Source organism: Conger conger, chromosome 7 (assembly GCF_963514075.1).
Source record: "Conger conger chromosome 7, fConCon1.1, whole genome shotgun sequence".
NCBI lineage: Eukaryota > Metazoa > Chordata > Actinopteri > Anguilliformes > Congridae > Conger > Conger conger.
Window position 1 is genome coordinate 10,361,567 of NC_083766.1, and position 16,729 is coordinate 10,378,295.

Below are 16,729 nucleotides of genomic sequence, written 5' to 3' on the forward strand. Positions count from 1 at the left end.
AGGACTTTTTGTGTGCATTAATTATTGTGAGAACATAGCCATTTGATCTTCCAGATAGTGATTTGATGTTTATGGTGTGAAAGTGTTCTAGGCTTATAGGTCATTTTAATATCCCAATACATGGTTTAATTGTGCTTGCATTGGAAGGTACCATTTTGCCCAATTTGTCTAAAAATGTCCTTTTCTCAAGTACCCCTTTACAGTTTAAATGCCCACTGTGGAACACAGAAAACATTATTAGGAATACATAATCAAAATGCAGTTTTTAAGCACTGGGACTTAATTGAAATAGTGATTCCTGTACAAACTTTGGTTATTGCACCCCCTTGTGGACTATTTTTCTCTACACTCTACACCGAGGTCTTAATTTTCTTCAGAATTTGCAACAAAGAAATTCAAAATTGTAATTAATTTCTTTATTTAATTTTATTTGACAAATATATATGAATGCTTACTTCTTAAAGGGGTATTCAGAGAAGTGTTTACACAAATTCTATTCCCCCTAAATAAACAAAACTAAGAATTCATGTGAATAGTAAAACACCTACATGATATAACAAAACATTTCAATTTGTGCCTTTGGAGACAATTCTACAACAGTATGAAACAACGCTGACAAGCATTTTTGCTGGCAAGCAATTTTGCTGACACGTGTGAAAGCTAGCTTCCTTCTCATTGACAGTTACTGATGCACACATTTCTCACCTTTCATGATTCAATGTCTGTAACTTCAGGAATAAAGACGCATGTAACGTCTCAATATGGATTCTCAATTCATATGGATGCTAAGAAACTTTCAGAGCCTGCCTCAGGGACTGCCTCTGATTTTACACACTTCAATCCAAAAGTTCAGGGCTGACATGTGAATTTGCACAACGACCTTTAAGGCACACAAACTTTAGAAGCCCACCAAGGGCAATTTTTGGCAATGCATTGGTCCCATCAGGCAGTCCTCTCTTCATACAACTACAAATGTAAAACAAAATAAAAGCAAGGAATACAGCAAAATAAAATAACTGGTTATACTCATCATACAAGAGGAGGTAATTTTCTTCCTTTTTGCTAAAAAATGTACTGAAAACTAAAGTTAAATTTAGATCTAGTCTAGGAACGTCTCAAGTCAGTGGGTCAGCATTATAGTACAAATGAATGTAATTATTTCTTGGGCATGTAAGCTGACATGGTGATGGATCAAACTCTAAAGAGAATGCAGCTCAGTGAGGGACCTCTTCTCCTGTTGCATGAATGCTTGAAGGCTTTTTTTCCCTTGCTGGAAAGTACTCTCCTTCCTTGAGAATGGCAAGATTACCAAGACCCTCAGGAGTGTCTCAATATTACAGAAACACCTTATGTCAGACACTTTCAGCGTGTCCAGCACAGTAGTGGGCAGGTAGCCGGCAAGAGGATCTCTCCACTTGGTGTTCCAGGAATTCAGCTCACTGGCTAGCGAACCGGAATCAGGAAGATCATCTTTGTAAATGCAGGTGACGATGTCCTCCTGGCAACCAGCCTCCATTTTTGACAGGACATAAGGCACGATCGTAAGACATCTCATGGCTCGGAGGGTGTGGTCCGAGAAGAGCTCAGTGACCTCGGCGTTGGAGTGCTCCACAGCCTTCAGGCTCACAGTATTTCTATAATAGTTACTGAGTAGCTCTTCCAGCGCTGGTTGCAGCAGCCTGATCTGCAGCTTTGCAGCCAGAGACCTAGCCTCTCTGAACCAGGCATCGTGGTGGACGATGAGATTGCTCTTCACCTCGCATAAAGAAGCCATGAGATCAGGCAAGCTGTACACAGCCGTGAACATATCCAAGGGCTTGCCTTGTAAGCACTGGCTGAGGTTTTTGGTAAGGCCCATAATGTTCTTCAGCGCTATGACAGAGAAGACAAACTCAAAATCACAGATAGCACTGGAAAAGACTCTGGCCTGGTTCTGGTGAGAGTCACCCACTTGCCCTCTGGCAATCTCATAGAGGGTGAGAGTGACCGCTTCAAGAAGCTCTGCCATGACCTCAAACATGTCGTGACTCTTGCTCCAGTTGCTCGTCAGCCTGTCTTTCAGCTCATTCCCCTTGGCATCATCCTGTGGGAACATCAAGGTGATCTTGTCCTCCAACATGGTCTGCAACTCCACATTGTTTGCAAACCACACAAACATCTTTTCTATGGTGGCCACACAGTGAGCCACGCCAGGCACAGGAGAGGACCGGGCGAGCCACATATTGAGGGACAAGGAGGAACTAATGGTGCGTGTGGCCAATGGGTACTTCTGCGAAATGATGCCAGACACAGCTCTCATGTGTGAGCCAGCACTCCCTGTGCTCAGGACAGACTGACCTCTGCAGAACTCCATGTTTAGCCCCCACTTCTCTGACAGTACGGTCTCTATGGTGTCCGCAAAGGCCGTGGGGTCTTCGCAGTAGGGGACGAGCGCCACAGACTCTTCGCACTGGGTGTCCTGCTTGTCAAGGTACCTCACGCCGACAGGGATGTAGTGCTCTCCCTCGATGTCAGTCACCTGCTCTGTGATGACTGAGAAGAACTGTGAATCCCACAATTCCTTGAGTATTTCCTCTCTGACAGAGGCACTGTAGAAAGACATTACCCTCTTGCCACCGTCACAAGACTTCTGATCTCCTGTTGTTTGTTCTTCTCCGACTGTGTTTGTCAGGGCCGACTGCATTCCGCTGGGCTCTTGAGAAACTGCAGAATGGTTTTTGTCTACAATTTCCATTTCCAATTCTATAAGTAAAGTAAATAAGTCAATTAATAAAGCCAAAACACAAGAGAAGCTTGTTCTTCTGCACAAAAAAAGTGTTAAAACATTTATTTCACTTTCTAAAGTTGTATGTTGGCTAAATACAATTCAGCATCATAAAACACATTCTGTATCAGTAGAGCAAGTTGAATGTCTACCAACAAACAAAGCAACAAAACCAAGCTATTATTCCAATGCACTTGGAAGATTTGTGTTGAAAACAGACTGCCGTTTGAAACCGCTTCCACTAAATGAAAATTTTCACATATTAAGCAATGTATTACTTACCACTTTCCAGCTTCAGTTTTTCAACTTCCCCTTTTACCTAGAAATTAAAAAGATGAAAAAATATATGCTTGAGAGTGATGCAAACCCAACAGGTTCTACAACATGGTCTAGAACATCATTGCATGAAATTCCAGTTCTTCCTCTTTACATCACATTCAATTTAAAAGGAAGGTGCATTAGCGTTACTGAATTTACCTGGAAAAGAAATGTGCTTCTGTCTGGATCCACATCAATGCACTTGCTGAGTACATCCTCCAAAGCTTGAATTGCTGGGTGATGCATATGGAGCATGATGATATCCATTTTGTTATTCTTAAATACACATTTTTTCAGGAAAGCCTTCATTGAATTCAGAGTCGTTTTCATAAGATCACATTCCATGCTGACACTCGGCAGTACAGCCACTATCTTCAGTAGAGTGCTCACGGTAGAGTGGTCTTGTGATTTAGGGTGGAGCAGTGTCTCAGAAATGGAAGCTGGTGGAGAAGCCTCTTGACATTTCTCTTTCCAAAAACTTGACCAATTGGAGATATCCTGTTCTGCTGAGTCTGGTTCAGGGAGGTCAGTCTGATAGGCATTATGCAGCTTTTCAGTGAATCCTGAGACAACAGCCTGTGGACTACACGTTGGGAGCAGAGACAACACCTTCAAAGCATCCAAATGACTTTGGGAAAAGTTGTGCTTCAGCTCCTCCATCAGCAAGCTCAGGACAGGCTTACTTAGGGTCTCCCTGTAATATGCTTCTGGTGACTCGTAGCTGCTGGACTTCTCTGGAAAACAGACCTGTCCAGAGGCTACCTTAGTGGCTAGCTTAGTGGCTTCCTCAAACCATGGAGAATGGACTGTATTAATGTTCTCAAGAGCATTATTCAGAGATTCTATGATTGATGTGATCTTATCCACCTCACAGATGATGTCAGCAGGATTACCACACCGGAAAACGGTGCTGCAGTTTCGGACAGGGGCGCAGACATTCTTCAAAATCACCAATGCAACAACAAAGTCTGCCTCCCTCACTGCCTGGGAGAGTATGCCTGCATGCACCGACATTGTGCTGTCCCAGATGCCACCGGCATTGCTGCTCACTGAATCCAAGCAGCTCAACACTCCCTCCAGTGTGTCAACTAAAATGTCAAAAAAGTCTTCCCTCTTCTTCCATCTGGAACAACAGGTCTCTGGGATTTCTGCCAGGGCCTCCCTAGGTGTGTTCAGTAGTACGTCCACAGCCTGAGCCAGCTCTCCCTCCAGCCTTGGGGACTGGTCAAAAAACATCAAAAGATCCTCCACTATTTCCAGCACTCTGGTAACAAGAGTGCAAGGTAGACTTGCCATGAGCCAATAGGCAAGGCCACATGACTCACTGGGTGTATTCACTGCCAGGGGATAGCTTCCTAAGATATTTAAGGACATCTTCTTCAGGCACAGGCTCTCTGTGCCGACACGCATGTATGCCTGTCCACGGCAAAAGTTCATCTGTAGTCCCCAGTCTTCTGTAAGGACTGCCTCAAAGCGTTTTGACTGCGCATCACTATCGCACCGCTCGTCAAATGGTAGAAACCCAAGTAGTTCTACCTTAGGTACACAACTGGCTACATATCTTATGAAGGTGGGCAGATACTTCTTATCAGCAACAGTTACAACTTTGTCAGTAATGAGAGAAAAGAAAGGAGATTCCTGAGCTTCAGTGAGTATTGCCCGCCTGATAGATTTCACAAGATCATCCAGAATTTCCTTCTCTCCAATGGTAGATGCACATTGGTCGTCTCCTTCTGTCCAATGGCACATGCCGAGATCCTGCAGGAGTAGATCTTGGTCTTCCTTGGAAAGTTCTGAAAATGAACAGTTCTTCCTTGCCAGCTGAGTAGCCTGTTTGATTACAACTTCAAGGCTGTGCCTGTTATCTCCAGAATGCCCATTCGCATCCACAACATTCAGCAGCAGGATGTCCTTTTCTTCAGTGGATTGCTGCATTTCAGAATCCTCTAGTCCCTCCTTGAGATATACCCCTGTAGTATAAAATGCACAAGTTTATTGAAACATCTACACAATTACCAAAAAAATGTATGAATTCAAAGTTCTTAAATATTCTTAAAATCCAAAAAGTCTCTGCATGCTGGTCTCATCTGTGCAAAATCCTCCTACAGTCATTGTAGCTGCAAGTGCAGGCAGACTAGAGGTGGCTGGTCAACCAGCAGAGCTTGAGTTGTCAGAGAATCCCTACCAACTCAGAACCCCTCCTGGCATATGCTCTAGCCAATTAGGTATACGGCATTAAAAAAAATAGCATGCAGCAAGGACTAACCCAAATTATGCTTCACCCCACAGGGTTCACCCCTCCACCTCAAATAACCACTAGCACAAACTTTAACAAGAGTGAATTGTAGGTTCCATAATTCTCACACAGCAGGGACTGGGGAATCATCCCAGAGTGACATTTATTCAAAAGCCATCTACTCTAGCTTGGTATTCTAATTATGCCTTATTATGTTAACAATACATAGAGTTAGGCAATATGGTATATGGTGTATGGTATACAATACAATTTAAAAAATAACATTGCAGGAGGGTCTACAGCAGTAACAACTTTGATTAACAACAGATACATAACTTGAGTGGAAATACAGTGGGTAGCCTAACATAGCCTAAATTAAAGAATAGTGGGACAAAACTAGGGATGGGCAAAACTGAAGAACAGAAGGTGCCTTCTAGCAAGCTCAAATTTGTTTGTTTGGAATGGCATGGCATTACCGGTATACCGCCCAAGCAAATTCAGTATATACTTCATTAATTCCAAGGACAGGAACACAACGTATAAGCACAGTAATGTTCAGACTTACCCTCCATATTTGTGTCGGCATGTTTTACCAGACTCTTTGATTCTTTATCCTAAAAAAACATACATTATTTACATTTCTAACATCAACCATGCACATTCTACCAGTTCCCTTACTAAGAATGTAAAGTCAAACAAAGAAATGAAGGTGAAATACTATGTCCACAATATTCAAAGACAGTCGCAGACAAGCACAGACGGCAGACTTACCAAGCACAGGCCCTCCAGGGCCTTTGGGGTAACCTTCAAGCATTGAGCAACCATCCTGTCCAAATCTCTGCTGAAGTTGATTCCCACTTTTAGCATGGCTAAGCACAAAGACCTGTCATTACTAGGGGTTTCCCTCAAGTAGTCCTGAAACAGCTTGTGATGCATGGTCTCCCCACAGTACTCCAGCGCTGTGCTAGGCAGCACAGACATTATCCTCAGCAAGGTGTTGATGTTTCCAAAGTACTGCATGAGTGGAAGGCGGAGAGTCTGGAAAATGGTGTCCGGTATGGTGAAGGTGACCACTTTAGTCTTCCACTTTACCCTCCAGCAGCACAGTTCAGTGAAGAAGTTATCTGGGTCTGGAAGATCACTGCTGTAGAGAGGGGGCTTGGACTTGAGAATCTCAAACATATAACTCACGGTCACAGAACAAGGGACCAGTGAGAGGAAGTTGAGGGCTTCCTTGTGATCATCAGAGAAATGATCCTTCACAGCATTGATGAGATTGTCCACAAGTGGAACGCTCAGTGCATCTTTGTAGTAAGTTGCTGGTTTCAACATGCCATCCCTGGGGATGGGAGCATTTTCAGGCACTTTGATTTGCACACTCAGGCTTTGTGCAAATGCACAAGCTTCATCAAACCAGTTCTGATGGAAAACCTTGATATTGGTTTTCACCCTGTTCAGGGTAGCCACAATTCCACTGATCTGGCAGAGCTGAGATGCTGCACTGAAGTGGTCCTTCTGGAGGCCAGCACTGAGCTCTCTTGTGAAACAAGAGGCATTTTTCAGGGCAACCATAGGCACAATGAAATCAAAGTCCCTAAGTAACCCCAATAACCTGCTTGCCTGTTCAGAGATATTGGCTTTCCAGCGCTGTGGCTTGTTGTTCTTGATTTTGTCCAAACATACAACTAAAGGCTCCAACATCTGAACAAAAACTTCGTAAGAGTCATGTTTTTCAAGCCAGACGGAACAGAATTTCCCTTGGAGCTCTTGAACTTTTTCATAGCTTTCCCTCAGGCCTAGTGCTATTACCTGATCCAACTGTTTTTCCAAAGCAGGATCACTGCCGAAAAAGAGCAAAACCTCATCCATAGTGTCCAGCACTCTTGTAATAGCGGGGACAGGTATGGATTTGGACCACCATGTATTAAAGGAATAGCAAGAGCTGTGCGTGCAGATCGCAAGTGGGTACTTTTCCTGAATTTTGCATGCAAATGCCTTCAGCTTGTAAGACACATCTCCAGACCCAAGGTACGCCTGGCCTCTGCAGTAGTTTAAGTCCAGGTTCCACTCCTCTGTGACAATGTGGTGAAGGCGCTCAGACATTGCATCACAATCCAAATCAGCCTCTATGAAGCCCATCAGCTCAAGCCTCATGACATCAAAACTGTCCACAAACCTGAGGAAGAGGGGAAGGTGGTCCTTGTCCCCCAGAGTTACCACACGATCAATGAAGAGTGAGAAGAAAGAGTTTCCCACCTCAGAAAGGATTCCCTGCCTCACAACATCCTCACAAACTGAGAGGACTTCCTTCATCTCTGATCTGGTGACATACTCCATCTCTCCTCCTTGCTGTACACCAGCCTCTGTGGGCTGGTGGTTTTGGCTTCTGCAAGCCATAGTCAGGGCAGCCTGCAAGGCCCCTTTCAGAGATTCCTTGTCAGTTTCAGGGCATTTCATGTGATCCCGAACCGTTTTCTCTTCCTCCACCTCAAACGTCATTACTTTTGTGTCCTCAATCTCTTCCTTTATATAATTTTCATCACCTTCAGATGCTGAAAGAGAAGAAAATAGAAACAACCCATTGGTCCCAAAATAAGGTATATTCAGTATGCACAGAAACTGCAAAATTGTGAAGGAATACTTACCCGCAAGCTGAGTTTGGTGGAGATCATCCTCCTAAAAAAATAACCACAAAAAAAACAAAAAACAAGCTTGGTTACGTGAACGTAATACCAAAATATAATTTCAGTGCAGTCAAATTTAAAAGATTTCTCAGATAAAGTGAAGTAGTAATAGTATCAACACATCCATACATCCATACAAACCGAAGGTTTTTACCGTAAGCAATAACTGCAGTAAGTCAGGATGCTTCTGGGTGAAGGATTCAACCATTTCATCGACATTGAAGTGTACATCTTGATTGACGAATACGAATGCCATGTTGGAGAGTCTCTGGTCCTCCGGCGTAGCTCTCAGGTAGGAATGGTATCGGTCTAAAACCATATCATACTGTCCATACACATCCGCCTCAGCATTGACACATGGAATGGTACCAAGGACTTTCAGCAGGCTCTGAACATTTGGGTAGAATCCAATATCAGGAATCTTTAAAGTCCCGAAAACCGTGGTTGGGAGAATCCTGCGCTTGCTGGCATGCTTCCACTTGACCTCCCAGCAGCCAAGCTCATCATAGAAAGAGTCTGGTCTGGCCAGATTGTTCAAGTTGGCATCCGCCACTTTGTCCCTGCGTATGCTGAAATTGTGGTCCGCCATGTAAGAAGGTACCAGAGACAGCCATCGGAGGATTCGCACCATCTCGGTGCTGAACACTTTCTTTACTTCCTCAATGAGGTACTGCAAAATCTGAGTGCTTAGCATCTCCCTGTAAAAGTCTTCTGGAGAGCACTGAGCAATTTCCTCTTTGCTTTTCCCTTCAGAAGTCTCTGGCAGTGTGATTTCGACTCCCAGCTTCTTTGCCTTGGATACAGCGTCCGAGAACCATCTTCTGTGGAATATGGCGATCTCTTGCAGTTGTTTATTAAGCAACTTTAAGGCATTTGAGATGGTATACTGCAAAGTACTGCTGATGCTAATTGTTCCTTTGAGACTTGGATTGAGGATGCTGACACAACACAATGTGTTCTTTAAGACAACGAGCGTGATTATGAAATTGAAATCCATCAGTACAGGCCGCAACCTGGTTACCTGCTCTGCAGTGTCCAAATCATTTGCATTCATCTCATTAATGCAGCAAAGGAGTGGCTCCAAAATATCCAACATTGTCTGGAAGGCATCTATGCCATACTCCCAGTGGTTCTGGCAAGCATCCTTGATCCTGTCCACCTCCCCTTTCATGTGTCCATACAGGGAGGTGATCTTTGCCTCCACCTTCCCCCAAAGAGTCAAAGATGATCTCAGCAGGGTTGCGACTTCTTCCACAGTGTTAACTACCTTCTGGATGGAGAGGATCGGCATGCTGCGGATCAGCCACATGTTAAAGGCGTAGGGGTCGCTTGGCGCCAACACCACCTGTGGAAACTCCCGCAGTATCCTGCTGGACAAGTCTTTCATCTTCTGGCAGATGCTCCCAGTGGTCAGGTAGGTCAGCCCCCTGCAGTGCTCCATACGCAGTCCCCACTTGTTTCGTATGGCAGAGAGGAGCATGTAGACCAAACTCTCTGCGTCCACGTCACAAGGAAGGAACCCCATTAAGTGCTTTTGGGGGAATCCAGCTACAGTAACTGATCTGATGAATACTGGTATCTGCTCTTTTCCCTCGATGTTGGCAACATCCTGCAGCAGGATGGAAAAGAAGCGGGCAGACCGCAGGCTGTTGCGCATCTCATCCCCCATGAGGTCCTCACAAAACTGCAGCACCTCTTTCTGGTCAATTTTTTCTGTGCATACAGGGCTAATTCGAGATAGTCCTCCGTGGCTACCCATGGGCTCAGCGGTATTGGGATTAGCACTGTTGCTGATGCTAAACCCAGAGAAGGCAAGGGTTTCCTTGAAGTACAGTTTGAGGGTTTCCTTGGCTTTGGAGATGGAGGGATCTTCTTTGACTTGCAGTTCCACATTTTCTCCCATCTCCTCCTCCACCTCCACCTCAGCCAGGGGGGCCTCATCTGAAATTAAAAAAATACAATAAAATAAAAAAAACATTACTTACTCACAGAAATTGACACCAAAAAAATCTGCTTTGAGTTCAGATAACAAGGAACTTAAATCACAGGACTTTAACACAGCTATTTTGCAGCAAAAAGCAAATCCTGGAAATGGTTATGGTAGTCGCACATAGTACATGGAGCACCAGATTAAAACCTACTTAAGAGCTCTCATATTTTCAAGGACAGCATGGAACATTCTTTCCCCGCAGTAGAAGGCCTCATCTGAAACTGTCGGTTTGCAATTTCCCAGGACAAAAAAAAAACAAAAAACTCTAAAGTACCAAAAAACCGACTGACAAAAAATATACGCTTGTGCTATAACTTAAAATAGTGCTGGATGATTCAGCTGCAGTAGTGCTTCTCCAGAAGTCGGTGGCATAACAGTGATGTAAAGCGATGATTGCATTCTCCTCAAACAGAAGTTGGAGAGGGAACTTGAACTGAAATAATGAAACCAAGGCCACACTAACCTTTCGTTTTCTTTGCAGCTTCAAGCTCCTCCTCGGTCTAAAAATGCAGAAAAAAGTCAAATTAATTCAATTAAATAAACAACAATCTTTGTTTTTTTTCACCTTTTCATTTGAGCCAACATGAGAGCAGAAAATAAAACAAAAGATTGTAATTTCATATAAAGTCGGCTCCAGAATTATAAGGAACACATTTTGAGGGATTCTGGACCATATACCACTGATTAACCAATGTACCTGGATGTCTGGAATTAAAACAGCCCAAAAACATAATTGGCCCACCATATTTCACCACGGGTATGAGGTGCCTGTCCTTTTATGAATCGAATCCAGGGCTTAAAGCAAGAAAAAATTAGCTGGTCTGCTTATTCGTTGAATTTAAAAACTCTAAATAGCTGCTAGTGTACTTATAAATGTTGGCAAGTTGTCATTACCATGACAAAACAATTAGGTTAATAATTAGCAAAATATTAGAGAAGTTATGCTGGTATTTTACGGAGTTAAAATTTGAAAATTTGATAACGATTGAATGACAAACTGCAAATGCCACTGTTCGACGTTGGATTTCTTATTTCGTATTTGTCATCGATGTTCATTTTTAGCTTACGTTAGTTAAAGGTACAATAGGTCATTTCGGACTCCTAACGGTCAAGAGAGGAATTGTAACAACAAACACCAGGAAACCACAACATGCACGATTTTGGAAAGTTAACAGTGACAAACACGACAGAACCTGCTGTCATTTCAAAGTGTTCTAGGAAGAAAATGTTCTCCGAACAGGGGAATTTATGAAATGTTCACTTTAGTGTGCTGCACAACACTACTTATACGTTTTGTCTTTTTGAAGTTTTCACTTTAGCTAACCAACTATATTATGAGCAAGCAACTTATTTGGCTATGGAACCAACTGGACATATAACGGAGATATGATAGTGTACCACAAACGATGGAACTGCAAAACACGCATGCATGAACACCTAGAGATAAGGAATACGTAGCTGCCCAAATCGCACTCCAGACAAGCGATCACTGAAAATCTGCATACTATTGCTTATCTAGCTAGAAAACAAGACCAGTTTGCTATCAGTAACAAGCAAACTAGCCATTACTAGTTAGCTTCCTGAATTTACAAATATCCAACTGAAGCACAACGCTTGTGCAATCGCTACTATATTCGTATTGCCAATATTTTATCGTAAGTTGATATTTGTAAATTTGTCAAGCTAAGTACAGCTAATTTACTTATTGCTACTGATAACAAACTGGTATTGTTTTTAGAACCAGTTATTGGATAATAAGCAATAGTATACAGAGTTTCAGTGATCACTTGTCTGGAGTCCAATTTGCGCAGCGACACGAGCGATCAGAATAAGCCCCGCGCCAGTGGCTGTGTCAGTTAGAACTAATTTTCAACCAATGAGCTTGAATTTTTGTACAGCTGTGCAATTTTTTGATACAGAGTGACGGCCTGACAAATGTACACCTTTAAACCCAAATTTATGGACTATAAACACAGGCAGAGTGAGTCAACATGTCAGTCAGCCTTTTTCAATGATGGGAAGGGATTTACAATGGTCGTTTTTTTAAGGCGGCCCGCCTTAACTATAAACCACTGCGGGATACACTGAATATGCGAGATGTTGTGTTATAACCTTGCATAAAAACATTCCTTTTTTCAACTTGTCAAATAAACATTGCTACTGCCGAGTATATGTTTCCTGTCACACGTCGTGGAGAAACAACAACCAGCTTCACAGAGTTTCTTGCACCAAGTGTTAAGCTGTTAAGAGTCAACACCAGCACATCTCCATTCATTTTTCACTCCCATCTCAATTAGGCTTGTGTCTTCCTGAATTTGAATGAACTTTGCTTCCATGTTTCAGCAGATACTTTGAATTTTGTGCACAGCACGAAGACAGACACAGTAACTGACATACTGACAGTAGCTCCCTACTCATTTGATGAAAACTCCCTTCCATTGATAATGGAAGAATAAATGGTTGCACGACTGAACGTGATTGGATAGAACACACCCAGAACAAAAACAAAAAAAAGACCCAAGGGATCGCGTTAGTACCTTTACGTTTTAAGACCTTGTGCAGCATGTTACAAAAGAATGGGTGTTATCAAACTGATATATTACACGGAATTAAATTCCACCCACTACAATTTTAGAGGAAAAGTAGCAAAGTTATGTATGACTTGGCCGGGGAGTGGTTTTTGTGTTCTATTTTTATTTTTTGCGAAAATATTATTTGTGGAAATCTGGCACCTTGCCTGAGAACGTTAAGCCCTGTGAATCTCTGTTATGATGTGCTGTATCTGACCAAAATGCACTGTCATTCAATCATAATTTAACCATTTTTCCCCCCCTTTTTTTTGGGTGCATTGCCAGTCAGGGTTGCCAATTCTGGAGCCCACTGTATCCTTTGAAATCCTGATTTGTTTTTTTGTTTTTTTTCAGAAAATAAATGTGATGAGGTCGCCAGTAAGAAAACAAGGAGGACAGTTGAGTAAGGATCTTTTTCAGTAATATACTAATCCAGCTGTATGATCAGTGCTAGCCTTGTGACTCACATATGTGAGGCATAAGTTTGAATGGGTCAATGACTGGGCATCTGAGCAAATGATAACTTCTATTAATGCCAGTGATATTGAGATCTTGGAACCAAGATATAATTTACCTCCTCTCTCTTCACACGCGCACGCGCACACGCACACGCACACGCACACGCACACGCACACGCACACGCACACACACACACACACACACACACACACACACACACACACACTTACAGGTTCTCGGACACGTTTCCTGTTGCGATTTTGTGGATTGCTCAAGTGACTTGTAAAGTCAAATATTGTTGGAACAGCTCCATCCTTGAGAACGGTTCTTAAAGCGCTCTAGGAAAAAAGAAAATGTATTTTTTAAATACATACATTATAATTAAATTCAATCCATGTTTGCAATACACAAAGAAAACAGTAACCGGAAACCCGGCCATTATATATACAATTATTAAAAGGAAACAATTCATTGCATCATTACCGAGCAAAGATATTGTGTCATGCTATATTATCAACCGATTTCTACATAAAATCCAACATTTGCAGCTTTCTTTAGCAAGTGCATTTGTCTAAATGCCTGAACTGAATTTTCATCTGCAGTCTTAAGTCCACAGATGCAGAAAGGAAGCAACTTGCAGAATGAGACGGTTTTAATTCTAGGAAGGACACTAAAAGACTTTAATAAAGAACACAAGGAATTCCTCTCCAGATGTAGCCTCTAACATTTGTTACATATAAATAATCTGTGTTGTAGATTTGAAAATAAGAAAAATCATCACAAAGATTATACAAGAACATGGAAAATAAAAGTGCCACCTATTAAACTCCCTGACGTGACCTCAATGAGTAGGACAACCACAACTGAGGCAAAAACAACTATGTCACAACACATAATAGTAGTCCACTTAACACTTAGTAAAAGAAAGTTGAAATTGATCTATAAATCATTGTGTTATAACATAAGTTTTGAAATAACTAGGTGTGTGATGTGTGCACATTATTTGCACTCATTGCCAAGAGAAAAAACGAAGCAACACTATTGATCAACTTGCAAGCCAGCAATAATTAGTGCTCCAATTAGTGTTCTCACATTTGTTTATTTCATTTTGGCAAAGTACTATAGATATGCCATAAGATAACAAAAATACACCATCTGCCATAAGTTAAAATCTGGCCTATTGCAGGAAAAGTTAGTCAGCCAACAAGACAGTACACTTAATTGTATTGGCCGGACTGACTGCTTTCAAACAAGCAACATGGTGAATGGCTTCTCCATTGGTAAGGATTTAAATAAAGGCCTTCTGAAAGTGATTTTCAATAAAGAGCACCTCACAGTCACAGTGCCAAGCAAAGATGCTTTGCAGACTGGAACACGATATAGTAATGACTAAACAGAAGAACAGGGTGAATCAGATATTCAGGGATTCTTGTGTTAAGCAGGGTGGATCCTGCCCCCATCAGTGTGAATGAACAAAGCTTACAGTGCAAGGCCATGTCAGCAGTTATTTTGCAAAGTCTACTCTACATGACAATGACATAGGACTTTTAAATCGTAGAAAAAGAGCTGAGGCATATAAATAAGCAAGCAAACGTGAGCAACTCAGATACTTACATGCCTGCATATCAGGGAGGGTTCAAAGTGATTTGCACAGAGTTTATAGAGCCTATGCAACTGTTCAGGGGTTTTCTTCTCAAGATCAGGTCTGCGACAGTTATCCAGCCATTGCTTACATCTAAAATCAGAACGGGCGAGAGAAAGGATGAGGCATAAATAAAAGAAGCAATGCAGGAAATTAAATAATTAAAATATATTGCGTAATGACAAATAAAAACGTATAAGATATGCTCTATAAAAAATTACATTACAAAACATGGCCATTTCCTGTAACATTAATTCAAATGGATGGTTGCAGAGGGGTGATTTTCTCAAGCAGTCGACACGATTTTTAAGAATGACTGCGAACTTCAGCGTTAGCCAAGCATATTTTGACATTTTAAGGTATGCGAGGCTTTTCTTCAACAACCTTAGTAGCTTGTTAGCTACTTAACCGAGCATACAAATACATTAATTTAACTTTTAATTGATAATGTGAGCGGTTGTAGCATGTACGCTTATTTTCAGTATTACTACGATTTACTTCATCTTCTAGTAATGCTACTTAGCTAGCTAGCCACCAAGCATACGTTTCGATTCATTGGGGGCGGCTAACCGGCTAGTTAGCTAGCAGCTTGTACGCCAAGTATATCAAAAACGAATATTCTAGGTAACTTGGTTTAACTGATGCGCATCAACATTTACAGCAAAACGAACTCGCTACTGTACATTACTTACCGCTCTGGGTCCAGAGGAAATCTAAAGAACGCAATGTTGGATTGGTCTGTGCACTGATTACAATTCGCTGCGGCACAGCAGTCGGGCATTTTGGACTGCATGCACTCGCTGATTCACAGTAAATGTTGCATCGCACAAACTAATGAAATTATTAAAGAACCGGCTAAAACATTAGTTGGTGCTATGTTTTACCATTCGTCTTACAACACGCGCACACGCAGGTAGTCTATGTCTAAGAGCACTTGCTCCAAAACTTGTACTTCTAGCGCGATGCAATTATTCGAGCGGACATAAACCAGGAAGAACACCTAAACAAAACGGAAACAGATACCGGGCCTGTATGGCGCACTGATCTCTGGTACGGCGATACGAGCTACTTTCTTAAAATGAAAATAAACAAATATAAGTATCCGTCTATTGTTGAAATGCAGTATTTGTTTTAAGTTTCGAAAACACAGTGGTGATTATAAAGTTATTCACAAGAAGGGTCTGGTTAAATATCTGAAGTACACCACGAGGTATTGAACTCTTCATTCGTCACGTGACGGTCGCCTTAACCACTCCCCTCAGTGACTCATCGAGCAGAAAACAATTTACTGTCACCGTGACCGACATTTTAGGTCTTGGGTGCGAAAAGGTTGATTTCAGGGCTTCATTGATTATAATGAAATTACCATTTGATAAAACCCACATACCCATCCGTTTGGAATGTAATGTAATACGGTATCAGCCAATTTGTCCGTTACTTTTCTTGTCTTTGTTGAACCAGAAACACACAAACAGCTATACGCTTTATATGTTTTGTTATCTATGTTGTTTAAATTGTATTATATTATGGACGTGACACTAGTAGGGTGGGAACACGCCATGCACTCTGCATTTGAAAAAAGCAAGCAGATGATAACCCACGCAAAAATCTATTGGTGATACTGACAAAACAGGTCTATTCGCTTTGCATAATAACTTGAACTTCCATCTTGAAGTTGGAATAGGCTAGTGATCTGGCGGAAAAGAAAAAAAAAATTCGTTTATACTTATTTTTCTGGCTTTCAACTGGATTTACAGGGTTGCAATGTATCGCTATCGCTTTCGAATGAATTGGGGTTCTGTCGTTAGCTACCGTGTTACTCAATATATTGCCACTGCTGCTGCAATCTCATAATCTGGAAATGCAAAATTCGACTCAGCGATTTCAATACAACCAGAAATGTAGAAACTGCTTTTAAAAATACAATTCAATAAATTATTACGGAACAGCTCAATTCCGTAATGATTGTTAAGCTGCATCACCATTTCCATCACCACCTCTCTCCTTCATTAAAATATGGTTTATTTACAAAGACAACAGTTCGTTTCTAGTCTCGCCCAGAACAT

At 41.8% G+C, this 16,729-nt stretch overlaps 1 protein-coding gene across 1 annotated transcript; it reads right to left on the reverse strand.

Moving 5' to 3' along the window:
* Nucleotides 1-401: 401 nt before the first annotated feature.
* Nucleotides 402-15,639, reverse strand: si:dkey-250d21.1 (uncharacterized). Its single transcript, XM_061249917.1, has 11 exons — nt 15,356-15,639; nt 14,636-14,756; nt 13,252-13,359; nt 10,456-10,492; nt 8,157-9,943; nt 7,964-7,994; nt 6,090-7,870; nt 5,884-5,932; nt 3,242-5,052; nt 3,047-3,083; nt 402-2,742 (listed from the first exon to the last, which is right to left on the reverse strand). Exons 1-11 carry the CDS (start codon nt 15,454-15,456, stop codon nt 1,199-1,201), a joined length of 7,407 nt encoding a protein of 2,468 aa, XP_061105901.1. The 5' UTR covers nt 15,457-15,639; the 3' UTR covers nt 402-1,198.
* Nucleotides 15,640-16,729: the final 1,090 nt, after the last annotated feature.

Coding starts and splice junctions, on each gene's coding strand:
- si:dkey-250d21.1 (XM_061249917.1), bottom strand. CDS start 15,456: ATGCAGTCCAAAATGCCCGACTGCTGTGCCGCAGCGAATTGTAATCAG. Junction 5,933..6,089: donor CCCTGGAGGGCCTGTGCTTG/GTAAGTCTGCCG, acceptor ATGTTTTTTTAG/GATAAAGAATCAAAGAGTCT. Junction 3,084..3,241: donor GAAGCACATTTCTTTTCCAG/GTAAATTCAGTA, acceptor TTTAATTTCTAG/GTAAAAGGGGAAGTTGAAAA.